At 34.7% G+C, this 20186-nt stretch overlaps 1 protein-coding gene across 1 annotated transcript in view; it reads left to right on the top strand.

The window, feature by feature from the left end:
- The window catches only part of glt1d1 (glycosyltransferase 1 domain containing 1), a 45642-nt gene extending 26372 nt beyond the window's left edge, over positions 1 to 19270 (top strand). The window contains 4 exon segments of the mRNA XM_051118068.1: positions 8171 to 8214; positions 8500 to 8620; positions 9332 to 9430; positions 17558 to 19270. Coding sequence (XP_050974025.1) covers positions 8171 to 8214; positions 8500 to 8620; positions 9332 to 9430; positions 17558 to 17704 — 411 coding nt within the window. The 3' untranslated portion in view covers positions 17705 to 19270.
- The last annotated feature ends 916 nt before the right edge of the window (positions 19271 to 20186 follow it).

Raw genomic sequence — 20186 nt, 5'->3', positions numbered from 1 at the left:
TAGTAACATGCAAATCATGTTAGTAACTTGCTAATCATGCTAGAACCATGTTAGCAATATGTTAATCATGGTAGTAACTTGCTAATCATGCTAGAATCATGCTAGTAACATGTTAGCAATATGTTAATCATGGTAGTAACTTGTTAATCATGCTAGAACCATGTTAGCAATATGTTAATCATGGTAGTAACTTGCTAATCATGTTAGAAACATGCTAGTAACATGCGAATCATGCTAGTAACTTGCTAATCATGGCTAGTAACATGCAAATCATGCTAGTAACTTGCTAATCATGCTAGAACCATGTTAGCAATATGCTAATCATGTTAGCAATATGCTAATCATGTTAGAAACATGCTAGTAACATGCGAATCATGCTAGTAACTTGCTAATCATGGCTAGTAACATGCAAATCATGCTAGTAACTTGTAATCATGCTAGAACCATGTTAACAATATGCTAATCATGGTAGTAACATGCTAATCATGTTAGAAACATGCTAGTAACATGTGAATCATGTTAGTAACTTGCTAATCATGTTGGAAACATGCTAGTAACATGCGAATCATGCTAGTAACTTGCTAATCATACTAGAACCATGCTAGTAACATGCTAATCATGTTAGTAACATGCTAATTATTCTAGAAACATGCTAGTAACCTGCTAATCATCCTAGAATCATGCTAGTAACTTGCTAATCATGTTAGAACCATGCTAGTAACATGCTAATCATGTTAGTAACATGCTAATTATGCTATAAACATGCAGGTAACTTGCTAATCATGTTAGAAACATGCTAGTAACATGTTAGTAACTTGATAATCATGTTAGAATCATGCTAGGAACACCCTAGCAAACACCCTGAGTACCCTAGCAGCCGCTTAGCAACACCATAGCAACCACCTTAAGTATCCTAGCAGCCGCCTAGCAACACCTTAGCAACCACCCCAGGTAGCATAGTAACCGCACAGCAACACATAGCAACCACCCGGGTACTCTAGCAACTGCATAGTAACACTCTCGCAACCATCATGAGTACCCTAGCAATCGCTTAGTAACACCTTAGCAATCACCCTAGTAACCACCCTGGATACCCTAGCAGCCACATAGCAACACCCTACCAACCACCCCAGGTACCCTAGCAACCGCCCTGAATAACCTAGCAACCACATGGTAACATCCTATCTATCTGTTTTTTAATAGGCTGTAATAGACTGCCTTCAAAACATTCAGACTTTAATCTTTCAAACTATTTAAAACTGAAAACAGTCAAACTTTTTAAAACTTTTAAAACTTTCTGGCTAGGCTTTGTCAAGCCAACTAAAAGTTTGTGTACGAACTTTACTATCTAGTTGTACAGTACTATCATATTTTGCTAGTTCAGTCTAATTTTATTGTAAATGGGGGGGAAAATGTATTCAGTTCAACAAATTTAGTCTCAAAGCAGGTGCTGCATCCATCAATAGTCTTGTATTTGAGGTCTGGCAATTAAATTCTGTAGCACCACAAACTGAACCAGTTTTTTGGTTTCTGTTGCTTTTTAAATCCTTTGGTCTAGATACATGCTTCTCTCTCTCTCTCTCTCTCTCTCTCTCTCTCTCTCTCTCTCTGACATCTAATGCAAAGTTCAGTGTTATTAAGTTATTAAAGGGATAGTTCACCCAAAAATGAAAATTCTGTCATTAAGTACTCACCCTCATGTTGTTTTAAACCCCTAAGACTTTTGTTCATCTTCGGAATACTTAATTTTGTAAAATTACAGTTGAACCGCTAATATTTCATGGACTGTTTTACCAGTGTCCTTACTGCATTTCTGTGCATTGACTGTGGTAGTACCCTCGCTGTCTATGGAGGGTCAGAGAGCTCTTGGATTTCATCAGAATTGTCTTCATTTGTCTTCAGAATATGAATGAAAGTCTTACGAGTTTGGAATGATGTGAGAGTAATGAATGACAGAATTGTACTTTTTTTTAGTGAACTATCGTTTTAGTTTGAATCTCTGGCATCCACATTTGCTGCCATCTTTGATTTCAACACACGTAGATTTCTCACTAATTTTGTCTAGTTGTCATAAATGGCTGTAGATGATCGTCAGACCAAGCCACACCAAAGTTATCAAATTAATTTTCAAGCGCCCTATCATCCACCCAGAGCAATGCGACTCAAGTGTTTTTTGCTGGTTTCAGCCCGACACAGTTATCATTTTCAAGTTCAGCGGGATGTTGTTTAAATAGCGAATGGACTTGGGCCCATTTATTCGCCCCTGGGCATGCTGGTCGGTAAAAAGGTCTGTTCAGGCACATTGTTGGCGTGTTGCTATTTTGAGGCAACCAAAAAACGATTGCATCATTGACCAACTAAAACCTGGTCTAAAGTCATTGGCACAGATTTTTTTTTTTTTTAATCTATTTAAATGGCACGTTAGTAATATGTCTAGACAGGTGCATAATGTGGATACACTCTGCTTATTACACACACAGGGACGCAGCAGGACACAAACATGCAAAATATTAAAAATGAAAGGATTGCAATGTAAATTATTATTATTGTGCACATATAGAAAGCTTGTCCCCTTCAGTCTTTGCTCTTGCAAGTAGGTAGGCTATTTATAGTAAAAGTTTTGTTATAAAAATGGTAAAAATGGGAAAAACATGGCACTTTTACTATAGTAAAACTATGGTTAATTTTCATAAGGGTGTTTATCAGTCAGCCTCATTTATGTAACTGTACATTCACAAACTGTACATTCATTAGGTATGAAAGATGATCAGTAAAAGAAAAATACTGTTCGTGAGAATGCGATAGGTTAGTGGGGAAATATATTTATTGTTCAGAATGCACATACCGAAGGGACATATATTTGTAGTAACATTTCAGCAGGTTTAATATGCTTCATGTTAATGCAGAGAATATGGTTAATTGTTTTTTTTAAAGAAATGCCAGCCCTAAAATGTAGTCATAATCTGCGTTCTCATGAGAAACTGTCTGTATGTAGGTGCGCTGAACGCTAACCGGAAACTCCTGAGCCTCAACAAGTAGAACGCGGAAGTAGTTGTGCAAGTAGTCCATAGAGACAACCCTTTTGGACCATGTGCCTGGCGCGCTGACCTTTTTTTTTTGTTAAACAAAAAGTTGATTTGGGCAAGCCCTAAGTGCACCTGCACCATGTGCTTCAGACCATGTGCTTAAATTGTTAAAATAGGGCCCCAAGTCTCATTTTGGGAAGTAACGATGCAGTAAAGATGATGATGCCAATAGCAAACCAGAAATGAGGCTAAATCTTGGAAATACTTTAGTTTCTTGGAAACTTAAAGGGAGAAGTCCACTTCCAGAACAAAAATTGACAGATAATGTACTCACCCCTTTGTCATCCAAGATGTTCATGTCTTTCTTTCTTCGGTTGTAAAGAAATTGCTTTTTTAGGAAAACATTTCAGGATTTTTCTCCATTTAATGGACTGATATGGTGCCCCGAGTTTCAACTTCCAAAATGCAGTTTAAATCCGGCTTCAAACAATTCCAAAATGCGGTTGTAAACGATCCCAGCTGAGGAAGAAAGGTCTTATCTAGTGAAACGGTTATTTTCATTTAAAGAATGCTATTTAAATAATTTAAAATCTGAAACGCTTGTCTTGTCTTGGTCTGCATGACCTCTGTGTATTCTAGTTCAAGACAGTTAGGGTATGTCGAAAAACTCCAATCGTATTTTCTCCCTCAACTTCAAAAACCATTTCAAAATCATCCTACATCGCTGCAGAAGTACTGACACAGTCTTTGCAAAGTGAACATGCAAAGAAGATCAAACACCCTTAACAAAAAGGTAAAACAGCGATATAGGACAATTTTGAAGTTGAGGGAGAACATGAGATGGGAGTATTATTTTTTATGAAAATAACTGATCGTTTAGCTAGATAAGACCCTTCTTACTTGGCTGGGATCATTTGAACTATATTTAGAAGTTCAAACTCGGGGCACCATAGAAGTCCACTATATGGTGAAAAATGCTGAAATTATTTCCTCAAAAAACCTAGTTTCTTTACGACTGAAGAAATAAAGACATAAACATCTTGGATGACAAGGGGTTAAGTACATTATCTGTAAATTTTTGTTCTGGAAGTGGACTTCTCCTCTGGAATCACTGACATTTATACTACAGACATTCATACTATATAGAATGTATTTTAAATGGTTGCAAAGTTTATTCCTTTTCAGATGTAGTACCTACTTAGAGAGTATGTGATTTTAGATGCACCTCTTATAATTTTGGATGAAAAACCTCTTGAGGTGTAGATTGAAGTGTATTTTTTTTCCAGTTATAAATGAGTCTACACTATATTGTTCTATAACAAATATCCAAGTTTGTTTCAAAGAAACTTTTTCTTCCATTCTATTTTTTCCTCTAAATATTTTCTCCTTCCACTGAGTGGAAACACAACATGTAAAATTCTTGTCTGTACGTCTCAAAACACCCAAACTTTTTTTCACAATATGAGCACCAAAATGTAAACCAATTCCCCCCCCATTGGCTTCCATCCTTTCATTATACATTTCCCACCCAATCCGACCTAACACCTGACAGCAGATCCTGTCGACTAACTCATGGTGGCTTTACAGTTCCATCATTTCCTCCTGAACTTCGATACCTTGAGCGTTTCGATGTGTCTTATTTCCGCAGCCACCTCTTCTCACGCCCCAGTGATTTCACCACAACGACACAATGCTTCCTTCTGCCACAAACTGACTTTTGTTCTGTGATGTTTCTTTGTGAATCACACATCAGGTGGAGACACATTTTCCCTTTTCTTGTCTATTTGCGTCTCCAGTGATGTTCAAAGGCTTTCTTGTTTGAGTGTGGTTGGCTCCAGGCAAACCGATGACACTGGCAGTTGCTTACATGTTCTTGTAAGCTGTGGTGTGTTTTTGTTTGATAAGAATATCTGGAGAGTGGTAAGACTCATTGTTTCTTAGGGGAAGGGTGGGCTCATGTTGATGACATCAAATGAATCCCAGATGTCTTGTGTTTCTTTTCTGCCTCCTTTTGGTTTGATTTGAAAGTAATATTTAAAGCTGCATTCTTTGCTATAACCTGCATCTTCAAAGGGTTAGTTCACCCAAAAATTAAAATTCTGTCATTAATTACTTATCCAAACCGTTCCAAACCCGTATGACCTTGGTTCATCTTCAGAACACAAATTAATCCAAGAATTTTCGGACCCTGCATAGACACGTTCAAGACCAAGAAAAGTAGTAAGGACATCAATAAAATAGTCCATGTGACATCAGTGATTCAACTGTAATATTATGAAGATACAGGAATACTTTTTGTGCACAAAGAAAACAAAAATAATGACTTTATTCAATAATTTCTTCTCTTTCTTGTCAATCAGTGTCAAGCATGCTGTCTATGCAGAGTCAGAAAGCTCTCGGATTTTGTCAGAAATATCTTAATTTGTGTTCTGAAGTTTTACAAGTTTGGAACGACGAGAGGGTGAGTAATTAATTTTCATTTTGGGTTAACTATCCTGTGCTTCTGTGTCCTGTGGGAAGGACTGATCACATGGTTTTATTCTTAGCCAGCAGATTTAGTTTAAGCAATAATATCTAATTTTTCTATCACTATTGGATTCAAATGTGCATCAAATATCACATTTCACTTTGGAAAAAAAATGAATAGGCAGATAGTGGAATCAAAACAAACAGGATTTGTAAAGAGGCTCTGCCACGCTCGCACACTCATATCATCTTTGACCCAAATTGCATGTGCTGCGGTTGCTGCAGCCGCCCCGGCCAGCTAATACACGCAAAGCCCTCATCGTAATGAATCAGATTGAGCAACAACCCCACCCTGACCCTAATCTCTGGAAATCTATGGGATTTTCAAATGCGTTTTTCCCGCAGGACAACTGGCCATGTAGGAAATTATGATCAGTATGAAATGTTGTCTTGTCCACAGGCCATGATTTGGTATTATTGACAGTATTTTACAGGCTGGGAAAAAAAGAGCAAATGGGAAAAAAATCAGCAACATGGGATTTGTGCTCTTTATTGCTTATAAGCAAAGATAAGCCTAGGAACTTCTGCATAATAACGAAAAGACATTCATCTCATTTCTCATCACAACGTGACCTTAAGTTACTTTTCATGTTTCTTTTACAGCACATGGCCTATGAGACTTATGTGAAAAAATGCGAATTTAAACTTATTTACAGTGTTGCTGCAGGACTGAGTGTCTGTTGTTACTTATAAGCAGTATTGGCCAGTAATTACTGCATTTAGTATTCTCATAAATTAAGAAAAATTTGCAAGGTGTTCAAAATTAGAGACTGACCGTTTTTGTTTGTTTTTATGACCAATAGTCTACTTATAGTAAAAATATAATATGCACGATAATAATAATAAAAATGTTTAATTGTTGATGGTAAATGTTGGTTTCTAAGGTGGATCTTTTTCTATTCAAAACCTAATATTTAATAAATATAATTATATTACCTTAATATTACTTTTCATTTTGAATTTTAATTTTATTTAAAGCTGAATCTTGTTAAAAAAATGTGTAGGTTTTCTGTAAATCTTGCGAAAATAAAGTTGTCTTTTGGCATAATTATTTCTAACCTAATATATTATTATATATTTAAGAAATATAAACATTTTGTTTTGAATTTTAAATAATAAATGTGTGTGCATAATAAATAAATAAATAAATAAATATATATGTATATATATATATATATATATATATATATATATGTGTGTGTGTGTGTGTGTATATATGCACACTAATGTTTATTAATGTAGGTTTTCTGTAAATCTTACGATATAAAGTAGCCTTTTAGTGTGATTGTTACTAAATTATTACTTTTTAAATAAATATAAACATTGAATATTGCTTGGAGACCTTTTTGATTTGAATGTTGTTTTAAAAGTTTCATTTGATTTAAAGTGAAATGATATTTAAAAAAAAAAAAAAAAAGTTTGTATGTTTTCTGTAAATCTAAGTAGTCTTTTGGCATGATTTGCATGTCCAGCAAATTTCTATTCAAAACCCAGTATTTAATAAATGTGTGTGCATATATATATATATATATATATATATATATATACACACACACACACACACACACACACACACACACACACACACACACACACACACACACACACACACTTTTGATTTTATTTAAATTTAAATTTATATATAATATATAAAATATTTAATATTTTATATACATTTAATATTGCTTGAAGACCTTTTGGTTTTTTATTTTGTTTTGAATTTTGATTTTATGTAAAGTTTAATGATTTGTTGTTTTTGTTTTTGTTTTTTGTTTTTTTTTTTTGGGGGGGTGTTTATTAATGTAGGTTTTCTGTAAATCTTACTAAATAAAGTAGCATTTTAGTGTAATTGTTTCTAAATTACTTATCTCTAATTTAGTTAAAAACCTAATATTTTCTGTAAATCTTACAAAATAAAGTAGTCTTTTGGCATGATTTGCATGTTTCTAAGCTAATTTATTTTTTTAGTTCATTTCTACCTAAACCCTCTATAAATAAATATAAACATTTAATATTGCTTGGAGACCTTTTTGATTTGGATTTTGTTTCTTAATTTTAGCTTTATTCAAAGTTGTATTATTTCAAAACTTTTCTTTGAATGCTTTCTGTAAATCTTACAAAATAAAGTAGCTTTTTGGCATGATTTTCATGTTTCTAAACTAATTTATCATTTATTTCTATCCTAAACCCAATATTTAATAAATATGAATATTTTATATTGCTTGGAGACCTTTTTGATTTGTATTTTATTTAGATTTTTTAATTTTATTTAAAGTTTAAAGATATTAAAAGAAGAGAGTAGGTTTTCTGTAAATCTTATTAAATAAAGTAGTCTTTTGACAAGATTTGCATGTTTCTAAACTAATTATTTCCAGTTTATTTCTATCTTAAACCCAATATTTAAGAAATATAAACATAAACATTTAATGTTGCTTGGAGACCTTTTCAATTTGTAGTTTGTTTTTTGTTTTTTATTTCAGTTTTATTTAAAGTTGAGTAATATTTTGAAAACATTTCTTTGTAGGTTTTCTGTAAATCGTACCAAATAAAGCAGTCTTGCATTTGGGGTCTTAAAGGCAAATAATGTTTTTGATTAAAAATTTCATGTCTCATTTTAGATAGATCCCGTGTTTACCGCAGTGGTTGAGGAGAGTGTCAAGAGGTAAATATCATCTGACGTCTTCATCTTCCTTCCTTGATCTGCTCTGCTTTACTTTCATCTCCCTTCTTCACTCTGTGGTACTTGATCTTCAAAGTCTCAGTTCCTTATTACTGCCACTAAAGACCCACACATACGCACAGGAACATTCATCTGCTTTTTTAAATATCTCTGTCAGTAATCTTTCCAGTATTTTTTAAATTCTCCTTTCAAAATAAGGAAATGCCCTCGTTCTAAACTGTTCCTGGATATATTATAATTTATGTATGAGGTTGTGTGTGTGTGTAGGTCTGTTGGAGTATATCTGGCGGCTGATTTGAGTCAGGAAGAGCTGCATGCTGCCATGCAGAAATCATTTGCCCTGGTCAACTCGTCTCTCTCAGAGGGAATGTCTGCTGCCATCTTAGAGGTTTGTTGAAAGGGCAATAATTAAATACATTTTGATTTATTACAAATTCTGTTAAGAGACCATTGATAACAGTTTGAGTGAAATGTTAATAATAACATCAGTATTAATTTCAGAATTTGGTTTGTCCAAGAGAAACCTTTCTGAAACAATTATTATTTTTGTCCTTACAAGTAGTGCAGGAATTGCTTATATGAGCTTTGAATCTGTGTTTGTTTTGCCTGTTATTTGATAGGATATTATGACCACAATATCATCATAGGGATCTAGTTAATCTGTGATGTGACCAGATTAGTTCAACAAACTGTGGCATTAATGTGCTAAGTAGCTGCTATCATGTTTTCCTCAATAGTTCCACATCCTTTTTTATTAACCCACATAAGTGAACAAGCCTGTATTAAAATGGTCAGTATGACAGAATTGAACTTAAAAGGTTGTTGTAATTTACAAGAATTTAGTAATGAAAATGAAAAGCTTTGTAAATGCGATCAGTTAGACTATAATGCTTGATTGCTATCTTGCAGCGAACATTTTTGTAGCTGAAACGGCAAAGTAATGGGTTCAATCTCAGGAAACGCATATACTTATAAAATACCTTGAATGCCCTTAAGTTGCTTTAGCTAAAAGCACCTGGAAAATGATTAAATGTAAATGCATTGTCTACAAGGCCAAACGGATTTAATGTATTCTGCAATGCAATCTGGTGTGTTTTAGGCGATGGATTTAGGTTTGCCTGTTTTAGCGAGGGATGTTCCTGGAAATGCTGCAATAGTCGAGCATGAGGTCACAGGACTGCTGTACTCAAGCCCTCAGGTAAGATTTACAAAGGTTTGGATTATCAGCGAGAGCTTAATTTTAATACAGTGAAATCATATCACAGTATTTTTCTTTTTTTCCATGGAGACATTTATGTATACATTTTGTATTTTGCTTTTGTAATTTGATGTCTTTAATCCATGTTAAGAATAAAAAATCAAAGTCTCTATAGAAACAAGGTGATTAGACAAGAGCATGGTCCGGTAGACAATCCGGTGTATCTAAGGATCCTCTTTGTGGAGAGTGCATTATACACTGAACATTCTGACTTCATTTACTCAAACTCTTGCTGTTACAACTACTTTCTGCCATAGATTACAAAAGGAGATGTTTATCAGAATGTTCACACTGCTCTTTTTCATAGAATGTAAGTGAACTGTATGTACATTGGGGCTGGAACGATTCTTTGATTCTACTCAAATATTCAGTAAAAAAAAAAATAAAATAAAATCCTCAATTGCATTTTGCCCATGTTGAGTAATCGTCAAATTACAGAAAGTGACGCAGTCCACATATTAAACCCATTTAAAAATCATAATAAATATATATATATATATATCAGAGGTTGCGTTAACCGAAAATTGTCTGTCATTGACAGAATTTTTTTATCAGTGACAGAAAGCCACTTTGACAGATTACACTGAGGGTGATCTATTTGTAACTGCAATTCCCACCCCGCTCCAGTTGGTGGTGAGTGCGCTCCAGTGTAGCAGCAGAGCACTGGATCCAGAACAAAAACAAAACTGTCACGAATCTTTTGCTATGCAGTTTGATTACGCACAGGCGAGTACACAGAAGCTACAACAAACTACCACGCCACATTAAAGAGTATTTATTGCTTGAATTTCCTAATGAAATGTACAGAATTTCAAATCTAACACTTTGTTTCGTATCAAAAGTAAAACGAAGCTTAGCCTATTGCGATTTATTGGATGGGTGGCGCACTATGTACTGTTCATTCATCAACCGAAAACAAATGGGATAGACCAAAAGATCAATTAGGATTTGCAAATCGATATTGGTTCATAAAAAAATTAAAAACCGCTGTCACGGCCGGGTGTGGTATCAAACATGAAACGTTACGCAGTCTCATCTGTTTTTTGTTTCAAAATAAATGCATAAACCTATTTAGTCCTGTAGGTTCGTAGTTAAAAATGAAAATGTGAACAAAAATAAAAGCAATTAAATGTATTAGAATTAAAATATGAAAATTAAAATGCTGGATAATAATAGATTGACAGATTTTTTACTAATGACGGACAATGTTAAATAAAATAAAAATTAAACATTAAATATATATATACAGTATCTCACAAAAGTGAGTACACCCCTCACATTTCAGCAACGTTTTAGTATATCTTCTTAAGGAACATTATACTATAGAAATGAAACTTTATATATATTTTAGAGTAGTCAATGTGCAGCATGTATAGCAGTGTATATTTACTGTCCCCTAAAAATAACTCAACATACAGCCACTATTGTCAAAACGGCTGGCAACAAAAGTGAGTACACCCTAAGTGAACTTGCCCAATGTGTCAGTATTTTGTGTTAGCACCATTGTTATCTAGCACTGCCTTAATCATTCTGCGCATGGTATTCACCAGAGCTGCACAGGTTGTTGCTGGGATCCTCTTCAAATCCTCTATAATGACATCGTGGAGCTGCTGGATGTTAGACACATGGTGCTTCTCCACCTTGCGCTTGAGGATCCCGTATAGGTGCTCAATAGGGTTCAGGTCAGATCACCTTCACCTGCACCTTCCTCAGCAAGGCAGTAGTCATCTTGGTGGTGTGTTTGGGATCATTATCATGTTCCTGAAGGTAAGGCATCATGTTCTGCTTCAGAAATGTACAGTACATAATGGAATCCATCTTCCCCCAATGAACTGCAGCTCCCCAGTACCAGCAGCACTCATGCAGCCCCAGACCATGATGCTACCACCATTATGCTTGACAGTACGAGAGACACCGTTTTCTTGGTACTCCTCACAAGGACATCACCACACATGCTGGACACCATCTGAGCCAAACAAGTTTATCTTAGTCTCATCAGACCATAGGACATGATTCCAGCAATTCATGCTCTTGGACAGGTTGTCTTCAGCAAACTGTTTGCGGGCTTTCTTGTAAGCCAGCTTCAGAAGAGGCTTCCTTCTTGGATGACGCCAATGCACACCGACTTGTTGCAGTGTGCAGTGTATGGTCTGAGCACTGACAAGCTGACCTTCTACTTCTGCAACCTCTAAAGCAATGCTGGCAGCACTCATGCATCTGTTTTTTTTGAAGCCCGGTTCTGCTCCTGACGCACAGAATGAGTACTCAACTTCGTTGATCGACCCTTGCGAGACCTATTCTGAATGGAACCTGTCTTGTATGACCCTGGCCACAATACTGTAACTCAGTTTCAGGTTGTTACTGAACCTCTTGTAGCCTAGGCCATCTTTGTGGAGAGCAACAATTGTAATTGTCAAATCTTCAGAGAGTTCTTTGCCATGAGGTGCCTTGTTGAACATCCAGTGGTCAGTATGAGAGAATTGTACTCAAAGCACCAAATTTTAACTGCTCTAATACAAGACACACAACTTTGTATGGTCCTGTCAAGCAGACAAAAACATGAACATGATGAATAGGACATGTGGCTTTGCATGGTTAAATGACATAGTGCTGTTATTACTTAGGGTGTACTCACTTTTGTTGTCAGCTATTTTGACAATAATGGCTGTATGTTGAGTTATTTTCAGGGGACAGTAAATATACTCTGCTATACAAGCTGCACATTGACTACTCTAAAATATATCCAAGTTTCATTTCTGTAGTATTGTACCTTGAGAAGATATACTAAAATGATTGCTGAAATGTGAGGGGAGTACTCACTTCTGAAGACATGTCATGTTAAAGGTTTAAAAAAAAAAAACGATAGAAAAAATGTATAGTGTAAATATATAGAGACAGAAACATTTACATTATTTTTGATAGGAGTGGGCGGAGCTAAAGATCTCTTTTGGAATTCTTTGCTCACTGCTGCTGATTGGTGGAATTTTAATGTACAGCATAATTTCGTTTCTCACAACAAATTCTGTTATTAAACAATTATTCTAAAAACAAGTTAATGCAAACAGAGCAGCCCAACAAAAGTATACAACAACCTTAGACCTCAGAACTGGTCAGTCTTTAAAGGTTTATCAGTTATTGTTAAAAGTCAATTTATCTATGATGAAAATGTCTTTACTTCTGGAGGCCAGCTGTTGTGCTTTATGATGTTTGCCATCAGTGATGTCAAGTCTGAAGTGACACATTTTCATGCATTGCATTCACAAACGTGAATGAGATTTCAGCTGTGATTGAATAAGATTTAAAAAAAAAATAAAATAAGATCACAAAAAGCTATAATATGAGTGCAGAACACTTAAATATATGAGAAAGAATGTCATACAGGTTTGGAATGGTTTAAATTTAAACATATAATTTTGACTTTTACAAAACATTAATTCTTTGAAGTTATAATTTTACAACTTGTTTTCTCAAAATCTTTTTTGGCACTAAAAATGCTGCTGTAAAAGGTCATGTTGACATCCTCTTCTTAGCAACATCTCTATCTGCTGGTGACTAAGCTTTAACCTGTTTTGGGTCTTTAGGGGGAACAGACAGACTTAGCGTTCATTGTACCGCCATGCTAAACGGCTGAGAGGAGCCCAAGGCAGCTTAAAAGGTCAAAGGGCAAAACTTCTATCCCTAAACCAATCTGCTCCTCGGAGCAATTTCCAAACATCCATTATCATGCTTATCTCAAATGTATTAAAAGCAATAGCAGATCAGAAAATCTGACGTCTCTAGAGAAGCACAGACAATTGCGTTGAAAGCTGATGTTTGTTTACAAGTCAGGACGATTTTGACTATTTGGATGTAGACACCTTTTGACCTTTGTAGACACCTGTGGCCAATGCTAAGCTTTGACCCTTAATTCAAAGAGCTGCTCCTTGACAAAGAGCAAATGCAAGCCTCTCTTTTCAGTCTTGATCAGTAGGTCAGTGTGCTATAGTTCAACCCACCTGCTGTGCAGTTTTTTGGAGGAATAAATACATTACAGTGTTGTCCCATTAAATGGCACAGTGATCGAATCTGGTGACTATTTTACACAAATTAAATATAGATGAAATGTCCAAATGCACTGTCATTCATTTGAGGTTGGTAAGTTTTTTATTTTTTTTTTATTATTATTATTTTTTTTTCTTAAAGATGTCTTTCAAAAACAGAAATATTGTGAAAATTAACTATTTTATTTTTCTATTTTAATATATTTTTAAATGTAATGTATTCCTGTGATGTCAAAGCTGAATTTTTGGCATAATTACTCCAGTCCTTTGCTGCTCAAGAAAATTTTCTTCAGTTATGCTGCTTTTTATTTTTGCAGAAACTGTGATATATTTTATATAAATTTCTTCATAAAAATAAAAATAAAATACACCATAGAAATAGGATGTTTTTTAATGTCTATGACTGTTATAGCACCAGCTGTGGTCTGATCTCCCTAAAACTCTGTATGCTTGTTTAGAATCACCTGTCGCATATGCTCACAAAGGTTTTGTGAAGTTTTGAGTTTTTGTTTAGATTTTATAGGCTTTTGGGTATATTTGGACAGGCCACTTTAAACAACCCTGTTATAGCTTTCCGAAGGGTAAATTTTTCGATAATTATTGACTTAGAGAGCCCAGAGAATTGCACTGCAGTGTTTTTTCCAGGCTCAGCGAAAAACTAGGACTAGTTCGGCAAAGTAGGTTTTTTCCATTTTCTCAATCATTTAACAAGTGGTTTGATTGACAGCAGTGGTTCTAGAGGCAAAGTTGTTCAGAATGAGGAAGTCTATCGTATGATACGAATATTGTGTATATGTGTGAAAAACTGTGCAACATACAATCGTTTACGCCCCTGAAAATGTCACCTCCCAGTGGCCGATTTTGTCCAAATTTTTTACAGACCTTTAGGGCTGGGAGTCATACAGGCCCATGGAGTTTCGTTCCGATCGACCTCCTTTAACCTTGTCAAATAGGTCCTCAAATTTCATCAGCCGATGGCGGGCATATTTTTTGAGATACACAAGTGTCCTTATAGACACTTATGGCATTTTGGGCCAAGACTGTTCATTTCAAATTACATGTTGATAAGACAAATGGTTGGGTAGTTACAGCAGTTTTTACGTTTTTTTTTTTGTTTGTTTTTTTCCTTTTTATAGCACCACCAAGTGTCCAGGCTCTGTGACTTTTTTCATTGGACCTCAGATTCAGCTCTTACATTCTGAGTTTGGTGAAGATATCTCATTCTGTTCAAAAGACGTTTTTGTAAAAGCTGCCCTGCCACTTTTGAATGTTTTGGTGTCCCTTTGTGACAGTGAGTCGAAAGTTCAACTTTTTTTGATAATTATTGATAGTCATCCTCTGGAGAATCTTCCTGCACTGATTTGGTTCCGATCAATCCAAAAACCTAGGACTAGTTTGCAAAAGTAGGATACCCGAAAATTTTGACGACCGAATCCAAGGCATGTGTTTTGTCTGGCGTGAGCCAAGGACTCCACTGACATGAGACACTTGAGCCTGTGAAGAACGGTTTAGGAGTTATGAGCCGTTTTGGAATTTTGATCACTGTAGCGCACCTGATAGGGGCGAGCCTTGGTGACGTTGTAGATGGTGTAAGTACTACCATCTCTCCTAGTTTCAAGTCTATACGACTTATGGTTTGGTCTGCCTGATCAGTTTTACATTGAGATTGCTGATCCTTGGCCATTTTAACAATTACAATAGGGTTACATCACTATGCTGAACCCCTAAAAATTACTGACCCCAAACTTTTTAAAGTTTGTATATTTAAACTATATATACTGTATATACTATCTAAGGGCCTTGGCCAGACTCCTCTTTTTCTATGACTATATGACTTGAATTTATTTAGTTGTTGTTGTCTGAACAGAAAAAAAGACTTCATAGGTGGTTTAAAATCCAATTAAAATAAGATTTTCATTAATCAGTCAGCCTGAATGATCAGCATTTTTTTCCCTTAATTTTTTGCAAAAACTGCATTAAAACATTGCATATTCCAGCTTTTCCTGTTTTTATCCTGTTTAGATTTGGAAACTGCGCCAGTAAAAAACATCATGGTGAAACAATGTTACAACCTCATGCACAGTGAACCTAGCAAAAACAACTGAAGTCTGCAAAAAGGAAAAGGAAAAAAAAAATCAGACCTGGCCACATATAGTTTGACAAGTCAGATTTAAGAAAAAAGTCAGCCACAAATGTCTAAAAACTGTCATACTTTCTTCTGTCAAATGGTAGAAGCATTTTTCTTCAGTGATTTCTTACTGCCAAAGATTTGTTTAACCGTGTTCAGCATGAGTCACATCTGTGCGTGGTACTGAGCCTTGACCTCTGCCTTTATAAGTAGCTAAATGAGAGGTTTAAGACTGGACTCTATATTGTGGAACAAAGAGCCTGTTAAGGCTTAAAAGATTTCTGATTATTAGTTATAACTTAGTTAAAATGTCAGGTCTAGTTCTCTGCATGCATTAAATTGATCAAAAGTTACAGTAAAGACTAAATGGTGTAAAACTTTCAAATTTCAAATAAATGCTGTTCTTTTGAACTTTACTTTTTCCCCCCACAAAAATATAGCACAACTTCAATACTAAGAAGAAATATGTCTTGATCATCAGATCAGCATGTTAGAATGATTTCTGAAGGATCATGTGACACTGAAGACTGGAGTAATGATGCTGAAAATTCAGCTTTGCATTACTTTGAAACTGTTCCGTCAAAAACAAAGAATCTTATTTGTCGACATTGACTATTTCACAGCTGGTTGACCCGAACTACACCCAAGAGAGCCTAGGCACTTCCCACCGGGCCACATTTCTGTCAAACACACTCTGGTTTCATCATGGTTTTGTGTCAAAGACATTCATGTTGTGGCCAAATCTTTCATATGACACAAAAACTGTTTGCCTTTTCCTCATGGCTTCTGTTATCCTGCTGAGCTGAAAGAGAGCTTTATACTCTGCCTGTCACATCAGCGTGAAGCCAACTTTACCAGGAGTCTCCCATGGCACCTGTGGATAAGAGTAAACAGCAGGGGGTCACTGGAAGCTGAAGGTGTTTTAAGTCAGGTTGAAAGACAAAGCTGCTACATGGCCAGCTGACATGATGAGAAATTTCACTGTCCACAATAAATGAGGCTTTCATATTTTCATCATTCAGATAGACAGCAGTTTGTCTGTAGATATAAAATGATGTGTTTTTAATTATGCTTTATACTCCTGTTCAAAATTTGGGACGGGTAAATTTCTGTAAATGCTTTCTTGTGCACACAAACACCACATTTTGACTTTTTTTGTTTTTAAAAAAATTAAATTAATAAAATATGTAATATAAAAATAATTACAACTAAATGTTCAGCAGTCATTACTCCAGTCTTCCGTGTCACATCAGACTTTAGAAATCATTCTAATATGCTGATTTGCTGCTCAAGAAGCTTTCCTTATTACTATATATTTAGTCACTTCAAATTAATGTATGCTTGCATGTATGCTAGTGTTCATTTCTTAAAATATACACTACCAGTCAAAAGTTTTTGAACAGTAAGTTTTTTTTTTTGTTTTTTTTAAAAAGTCTCTTCTGTTCACCAAGCCAGCAGAAAGCAGATTTTTTTTACATAGTAAAAATATTTCACAATATTACAGTATTTTTGCTGTATTTTGGATTAAATAAATGGTTATTTAATCCAAAATACAGCAAAAATACTGTTATATTGTGAAATATTTTTACTATGTAAAAAAAAATCTGCTTTTTGTTTGAATATATTTTAAAATGTAATTTATTTCTGTAATGCAAAGCTACATTTTCAGCATCATTACTCCAGTCTTCATTGTGATATTATCTTTCATTAATTATTCTAATATGCTGATTTGCTGTTTATAATTGTTACCAATATTTAAAACAGTTTTGTCATGATTCTTCGATGAATAGAAAGATTCAAAGATCAGTGTTTTTGAAAAAAAAAAAAGATTTTGAAATATTATAAACTATACCATTAAAAAGCTTGGAGTCAAGAATCTCAATGCTCTTGTTTCTGCAGGAATTTGTAAGCTTGTCCAGAAAACTTCTGGATGACCATGAGCTCCAGGAAAGACTGGTGAGGAACGGAAAGAATTACATTACAACTTGCCACAACCCGATGAAGGAGAGAATAACCTATCAGAAACTGGTGGAGACTCTTCATTGACAGTATGTTGGGATAAACATTTGTCTCAGGTCTTTAAGAACTTTACAAAAAGGTGAGGACTTGCTCTTTCAAGAGCTTTTAAGACTGAATTGCATATTTCAGTTGGATATGCAAGCCTCTTCCATGACTGCCAAGATAATGGAGGCCATTTGTCTGGCTATCAGAGGAAAAATATATTTATATGACATGTTATAGGACATAGGTGATGTTTCACCAGGCATAAAAGGGACACACATTTTACTATACATTTACATTTACTTAGTACTTAAATTACAACTTATCAGGTCCTAGAACAAGGACGGATGACAGATCTGGCAGTTTGTTTGTTTTTTGTTTTTTTTGAGGGGTGGTAATTTATCTAGAAGTGAGTGCCTGACTTTCATTCGACACTAAACACAGCCGAGCTCTTGTGTGCACAGACAAGACAGCAAGTGTTTGCATTCTACTTTGTTGTGTTGTGGTGCTTGTTTGACAATTGGGTATAAAAGTGCCAGTGTTACCACAGTTATTGTGAGTTTTCTGGGTTAAAGAATGTGACATTACTTTGCTAGCAAGAATGATTCCTGCTCTTAGGAGGATCTAAGCTTAAACTGTACAGACAGCTTGTGTTCATGTGTGCATATGTAATATGATGTGATAGGCAAGACATACGATAAACTAAAAATGTACTATACTTGATTTTTCTAAACAAATGCAAGACATGAAGTGGGAGATCCACTATAATAGAAGCCGGATCCAGTTTCAAAAGTGCTAGATTTAGTTTGTTTGGTACAAATTATGCCCTGCTTTTACTGTAGTAAAATTTAGAGCTTTACTTTTTTTTTTTTTAACTCTGTTGAGGCCAAGATTTTCAGGCTTAACAAACTACAAAGACAATTCTGTTAGACAGCTGCCAAACTGTTTTTTTTTTTTTTTTTTTTAAAGGCCAGATGAAGAACATTGATGCTCTCTGTACAATAAATGAAACACAAGATTGTTTTTAAGGACACATTTTACTCTTCAAAGGATTTTTAATTTATTCATGAATGTTACTGTGTTCAGGGATTAGGGTTTGTATTTAGAGGTTTTGCTAAAGTTATTATAAAATATTTATTCTCTTTGTAACTAAGACTGTATGTCTCAAATCTTAAACCATGACTTTTTATGATTGTATCTACATTTCTTTCAATTTCATGGCACAATAAAATATACTGTAAACACTTGTATACAAACTTTTGAAATTTCAGTTTAATTATAGAGGTAAAATATATACAATAGAGGTGCTCTGTGGGAATTTTTGGCCTGTGTGTGGTCTCAGCCATATGTTTTCCTGAATATGCACCAAAATATTGTTATATTGTGGAAAAATTGTCCAACTCCAACTTTGCGGGTGATGTGGAGTTTTATATGGGCAAGCGTCACTCATTTTCTTCAGAAAATGTAAAATATATATATATTTTTTACTACTGTTTTTATTTACCTCCACACCTGGAGTTACCACAAATGTATTCACCAATATGAAAACCTGGGACAAGCCAATGGTGCTTTACATTTGAGCATTGAAAGATAACGGATTACAAAAGATAATATAGCTGCAAGCAGTGATTACTGGGGTTCAAGTGTTTTAAGACATTTAAGCACATATTAAAAAAGACATTACATATATTATATATCGTATATTATGCAGCAAGCTTGTAACCACCTAAATCAATGATTTAAAACGTATTTTTGGCAAATCCTGGTAATTTATTATAGAAATATTATGTTTTTTAATGTTTATGACTGTTATAGCAGCAGCTGTTGTCTGATCTCCCTAAAAATTGTCATGCTTGTTTAGAATCATGTGTCGCTTGGGTTTTGTGAAGTTTTGAGTTTTCGTTAGGGCTGGGCGATATGGGCAAAAAAAAAAATTCTAAATAATTTTTTTTCATATCAGTCGATATCGATAATTGTCACGATAAATGTCAGATCTTTATTTCTTTCAAGTTTAAAGTCAGATTTTTGCTCCAAAGTGAAAGTTGTAGAAACCAGACCATTCATTTTCCTTAAAGTAAATATCTAAATAGAAAACTTTGTTCTAATGCATGTTCTGCATGTTCTAATGAGTTCTCAAACTGCATGTTCTAATGAGTTAAATTGTTTTAAATCAAGAAACAGGTTTGGGTTCTTTGATAATGATAATGATAATATCACTTGTCTCTTAGAAATGCACATTTGATGGTAGCTTGAGGATGCAGAGGTAATTTTTTTGTTCATTATCAATCAGTAACATCTGTAAAAAATTGTAGCAACCTGTTTTTTTTATAGATAAATTTATTCTGATCCAGTTTTTTTTTTTTTTTAAATTAAGCATTGGTCTCCTGTAGTAGCAATCATACATTTTAAATCATGATAAACAGTTAAATCCACACATAATGGCACCTCATTACCATGGTAAAAATATAACTACATGGTTTTATAGGTAGCCTATTTGTATGAAAAACACTAATTATATACCATTACT

This window comes from Labeo rohita, chromosome 8 (assembly GCF_022985175.1).
Source record: "Labeo rohita strain BAU-BD-2019 chromosome 8, IGBB_LRoh.1.0, whole genome shotgun sequence".
Taxonomy (NCBI): Eukaryota; Metazoa; Chordata; class Actinopteri; order Cypriniformes; family Cyprinidae; genus Labeo; species Labeo rohita.
The sequence above is the reverse complement of the archived record's forward strand: the minus strand, read 5'-3'. Positions and strand labels throughout refer to the sequence as shown.